General features: G+C 46.6%; 1 protein-coding gene across 2 annotated transcripts; it reads left to right on the top strand.

Annotated features, from left to right (window-relative positions):
* Positions 1–152: 152 nt before the first annotated feature.
* On the top strand, positions 153–2,737 carry ATP5H (ATP synthase, H+ transporting, mitochondrial Fo complex, subunit d). 2 transcript variants are annotated; one of them, XM_010295050.1, is made up of 5 exons: positions 153–293; positions 971–1,067; positions 1,941–2,012; positions 2,343–2,405; positions 2,532–2,737. In XM_010295050.1, exons 1-5 carry the CDS (start codon positions 172–174, stop codon positions 2,661–2,663), a joined length of 486 nt encoding a protein of 161 aa, XP_010293352.1. In that variant the 5' UTR covers positions 153–171; the 3' UTR covers positions 2,664–2,737. The 2 variants fall into 2 exon arrangements, with proteins under 2 accessions (XP_010293352.1, XP_010293353.1); XM_010295051.1 differs by lacking the exon at positions 1,941–2,012 and having other exon boundaries at positions 172–293; positions 2,532–2,663.
* Positions 2,738–5,202: the final 2,465 nt, after the last annotated feature.

The following is a 5,202-nucleotide window of genomic DNA, read 5'->3' as shown; positions in this document are numbered from 1 at the left end:
GCCGGACGGCCAGGGAGGACGGTCCGGGACCACCGCTACCACCGGCGTGCTGCCTGGCCGGCTCGGTGCTGGCGTTCCCGGGCCGGAGCCGTCCTTCCCAGCCCCGCGGTTGCCGGGCCGTGCCTGCTTCTCCCCAGCATAACGCCTCTCTCCTTGGAGCAGCCTGGAAGCATGGCGGGCCGCAGAGCTGCCATCAAGGCCATTGACTGGGCAGCCTTTGCCGAGAGAGTGCCCCCCAACCAGAGGGCCATGTTCAACGCCCTGAAGACCCGCAGTGACGCGCTGTCGGCCCGGTGAGTGCCTGCCCAGCTCCTGTGTGGGGGGCAGTTCAACCCATTCGGCATCGGCTTTTGGCGGGGGGGGGCGGCTTGAGCCGGTGCTGGTAACTGTAGTCTTGCAGCAGTGTTCTGAGAGGCATTAAAGTGTGTCACCTTCAAGACAGCTGGTGGCCTTTTTTGGCAAATCATCTTTAGTTAATCCTGCCTGGAGTAAAACAATAGCCGCAACATAAAAAAGCAGTTTGCTTTGGCATGTTCAAAACGTTTTGCAAGCTTTGTTATTCTGTTAAATGCTGTACATACAATACAAATTCATGAGTCTTCTCAAATGCTTCAGCTTCTGCTGCTTGATAGAAATGTTGTTGGCTGTTACAGTTAATGTTGCTGATTGCCTCTAGCTTAGTATTGTGAAAACTGCCTAATCCTTTCTTACAGGAATGAACTCGGAGATGCCCTGTAGTAGTTTGAAGTGGAGCAGGGCTGCAGGCTGAACACTTCTTGTCTGTATAGCGAAGTCTGTTTCAAGAGCAGAGAGATCTGCAGAAATGGTTCGTCTCTGCTTGTTAATGATGGACCTGAAGACTTTTAAACTAAACTTAGTGGGCTCTGTTGACACTCTGGAAAGTAACTGTGGCAGAGAGCACAGGGTTGCTTCTAGCACTGGCCATGACTGCTCTTCTCCATCTCTTTAGGATGGCTGCCTTGCCAGAGAAGCCCCCAACCATTGACTGGGCTCACTACAAGGCTACTGTTGCTAAAGCTGGCATTGTGGATGAGTTTCAGAAGAAGGTAAGTGTCTTTGTCAGCTGGGTATTGCTTTTTGGAGGTTTAAATGGAGAATGGAGAAAACACCAGAACTGGCAGAGGAGGTTGGTTTTGGCTAGCAGGTGCCCCAGCTTCACACCCCGCAGGTTGGCATTGCTAACCTCAAGGAAGTCACTTCAGTGCCATCTTTCAGAGGAAACCTATGGCACTGTACCATGACAAAGCTGCTGAAAGAAAACTTGATAAATTATTTTGGCTGCAGGGGTGAATTCAGGTAGTGCCTCTCCTGAAGCAAAGGTTTGAAGTATTTCTCTAACTCACTGAATGAAAGAAGGTCGCAAGTGTGGCTCTGCATACTGTGAAATGTGCAAAAAGCTAGCTGATGCCCGCAGGGGTTGCCATTCTTTTTATAAGCAGGAATTGAAAAGCGTGAGCAAGGCTTTTGCTGAAGGGCATGTGGTGTCACTGGCACTATGAAAATTGGCCTCCCAAGGCTGGGAGGACCCAGTGACCTCAGATGGATCTGGGAGTTTTGTTTTGGGGGAAATAAGCCTGCGATATGATAAGTCTTTGGTATTAGACTGTCTTGCTTCCTCACAATGCTGTGCTTTGCTGTTCACAGTGCTGTGATGGATGTGTGTAGTTATTTACGTGTCCTGATGGTAGTATACGCTGGAATAGATTGCTTTAAGCTCACAGGTGAGCAGTGCTGCTTGTGAAGGACATTGTCAAGCTGCAGTGATCAGTTTTAGAAAGCTCGTTAACTTACACTGTTGTAAGCATATCCTAGGAAGAAAGGAGGTAATGTTCCCCTGCTGCTGGGGAAAATGACGTTGGTGTGAACGATAATTTCAATCAAACAAACTGCATAAAAGGTCTTTGTCTTTCAATTAACAGTTCAGTGCACTAAAGGTTCCTGAGCCAGTGGATACACAAAGTGCCAAAATTGATGCCCAAGAGCAAGAAGCTGTAAGTGTTTAAACTGTTCTCTCATGCTGGGATTGTCTCTGACTTCTGTGAGGATGGGAAGGGATATTCTGTATGTACATCTGCACAGGCAGGGCAGCCTGAGCTGGAGCATGGCTCTGGTTTTCACATGCATCTCTAGCTTTTGGCTAAGCAAGAGGATCTCTGCATGCAGAAAGGTTTGGCTACCTGGGATTTGATCAAGATTCTGTCCACTTACCTCGTGTAATGATGATGAATATTAGTGTCAGCTTAAAGCATGGGGTTGCAGGTTAGCTCTAGGTCACTGTCTGTATCATAACCATATTAACCACATCCTCTGCTTTCCTGCAGGCAAAGAGTAGTGCTGAATATGTGCAGGCTTCCAAAGCTCGTATTGCCCAGTACGAGCAACAAGTAAGTCTTTTGCTAGTGAATGTTCTCTTTAACCCAGCCTGGCACACACCTTGTTGATGCCTTTGTGTGTGCTTTGCTCTTTCTTGCTGACAAGTGACTTGTGTTTGTCTTTGCTCCCCCTTCAAGCTTCAGAAGCTCAGAAGCATGATTCCCTTTGACCAGATGACATTTGAAGATTTGAACGAAGCCTTCCCTGAAACCAAACTGGACAAGGAGAAATACCCGTACTGGCCCCACAAAGCGATTGCTGATCTGTGAACTTGACCGGAAGCAGTTTGTCTAATTACTGTCTGACTCTGTGGTCTTTTAAATAAAGTACTTTCCTTCCTGTCTGTGGCTTAGATCTTAGACATGAGGTTGCAAGGTTTTGAGAAACATGGAACAGTACACTAACTTGCAAATAGCCCCGTTTTCCTGTATTTTGTCTTTTCTACCTGTGAGTTTGGTTTTGTAGCAAGGACCAAGATCCCAGCTAGACCTGTTGATAAAGCTGAGTCCTTCTGTAATGCAAATAACTGTTCACCTCTGTAACCACGTGGTGCAGGGAATGTAGTTCTGCCATTGCAGGCAAATAGTTGCTGAGAAGTTGAACACATAAAGCCTTTCGAGATGCTGGAGTGTATTTAGTAGTGACCTGTGATGCAGTGGGAGATAGGTCTCAGTAGTTCTACAGGCAGAGGTCTAGGGCTGTTTTCAAGGTTGGTTGTGATGGTTTAGGTGCAGCCAATTGCAAAAGGAGTTGAAGGAGTGTAGATGTGTTGAGATGTATTTTTTTTTTAAAGTTGCCTTTTTTTTTTTAAAACATCCCAAGTATCACTCCTGTAATCGTGGTGATTCTACTGTTCTCTCTGTTCTGGTTTTCTGAATGATACGGATCTCACAGAAACAATAGTACAAACGCTTCAGACTTGCATTGTTTTGTTTAATTATCTGAGGTGGAATTGTTAAACACCATTCCCCAAAATGGAAACGTCTCCATAAGAGAAGGGCATTAACTCCCTTTTCTGATGGTCATGTTTGTGGTAAGAATTACAGATGGATAGAATGAATGTATTCCCAGATCTCACAATTGTTTTGTTCAAGTACCTTGCTAGCACACAGAATGCTTTAAGAACATATGTAGTTCTACTGAACTGGGGTGCAAAGCAGTAAGCATGCAGATCTCATACCTGTGTGTTTGTGGAATTTTTTTTTTTAATTTAGGCAGCTGAAATAACTGCAGCTCTATGAATCAAGCAGAAAAAAAAAAATCAAGCAGGAGGGGTTAGAAGCAATACAATGGAGAAAGACTGAATGAGCACTGTGCAGAGCTGGGTCTTTAGCGGCTCCATTTTATAGAAATAATAGCAAAAAAAACCAGGGACAGGAAGAAGTGACTGTAGAGAAGCACCTTCTCCAGAACTGGCAAAAATAGGTCCCGCTTCTGCGGCTGCCAGTGGGGCTTGGCTGGCTGCCCCGTTTCCTGGGCCTTCTTGGGAAGGTTCAGCGGTTGGGCGCCTGCCTTGGCGAGGTGTTTCGTGGTCTGGTTGGTCACGGCTCTCCTCGCCAGCCCGGTGTGCGCGTCTGCGAAGAGCCAATAGCACGTGTCAGTACCGGGGGGCTGGTGAGCGACTGCCGCGACAGATGCTGTCGGGTCGCCCTGAGGACGCCCACCCTTGCTCAAAGGAACCTGCAGTAAAGTGCAGGTAACCGACCTATTTGTTTAAGAGGTTTTGGGTTGCTTTACCTTGCTGGAAGCTTCCAAGAACCTTGTCTAAGCGTAGGGATTTGTGCTGCTGGTGCAACAGGAAGAAGGTGTCTAATGCAGCCATGATCATGAGCAGGAAGGTGCCCAAGAAGAATACCACTGCAGAACAATACGAAAACAAAGCAAGCCCTTGCTATGTGGCATCGTTCTCTTGAACGTAATCCTGTCTGCTTTCCGTTGCCTGGTAGGGAAGGGAGGAAATTTCTGACTCCGGCAAGCTGATAAAGCTTAGCTGTTCATGACTTCAATGTTCATGAACCTGTCCATAAATGCCCGAAGACCTCCCTTAGAGTTGTCACCTGTGTAAAAATCGGTTACTTTTTATACAATAAAGATGGGTACCTATTATGGGTGGTTTGTTGGAGGAAGTTGGGAGCATGTTGTTGAGGATCACAGCTAACATGGAGCTGCCAAGGATGATGGCAACCTGGAAATTGATTTTCTCCTCGAGAGAGCTGGGTCCAAACAACACAGCCATATCCAGCAGATACAGGGCGCATGTCGGGAGGATCAGGTTCAAAATATACAGAGTGGGTCGTCTCTCCATGGAAATCTGTTGAAGAAGATGGGCAAAATTTAGGTGAGCAGGAGATAACTTACTGTGTTGGGCAAATGTTTGTTCCCTAATGTAGAAAATTATCTCGTTTCATACTTTTTTTTTTGGTGGCCAATCAGTGCAATATAATATGAAAGTACTGCCGTACCACGTAAGTGACCACAGAAAATTCTCCATCATCCAGCTTTTCTATGTATTCAATGATGCTCAGGTTGGTGAACTTCCATTCTCCATCAGTTAGGAAGTAACTCTGGCTGTCTTTCATCATCTCAGCTGGTGTCCGTCTCGTCTTCATGACAAGGTCTGTTACTGCTTGGGCAGGAGGCAGAAGAGGAGAGAAGTTGCAGAATTTAGGTATTCATTAGAGGTCAGTTATTTCCTCTCCCTTTCCTTTCCGACCAAGGCTGCATGCAGATGGGGAAAGGCAACGTTTCTCACGCTGCTGAGGTTTCTTAGCCCATCAGGGAGAAATTAAAAAGGACTCTGGTGAAGAG

The sequence above is a fragment of the Phaethon lepturus genome, unplaced genomic scaffold (assembly GCF_000687285.1).
Source record: "Phaethon lepturus isolate BGI_N335 unplaced genomic scaffold, ASM68728v1 scaffold51849, whole genome shotgun sequence".
NCBI classification, from domain to species: Eukaryota; Metazoa; Chordata; class Aves; order Phaethontiformes; family Phaethontidae; genus Phaethon; species Phaethon lepturus.
The sequence above is the reverse complement of the archived record's forward strand: the minus strand, read 5'-3'. Positions and strand labels throughout refer to the sequence as shown.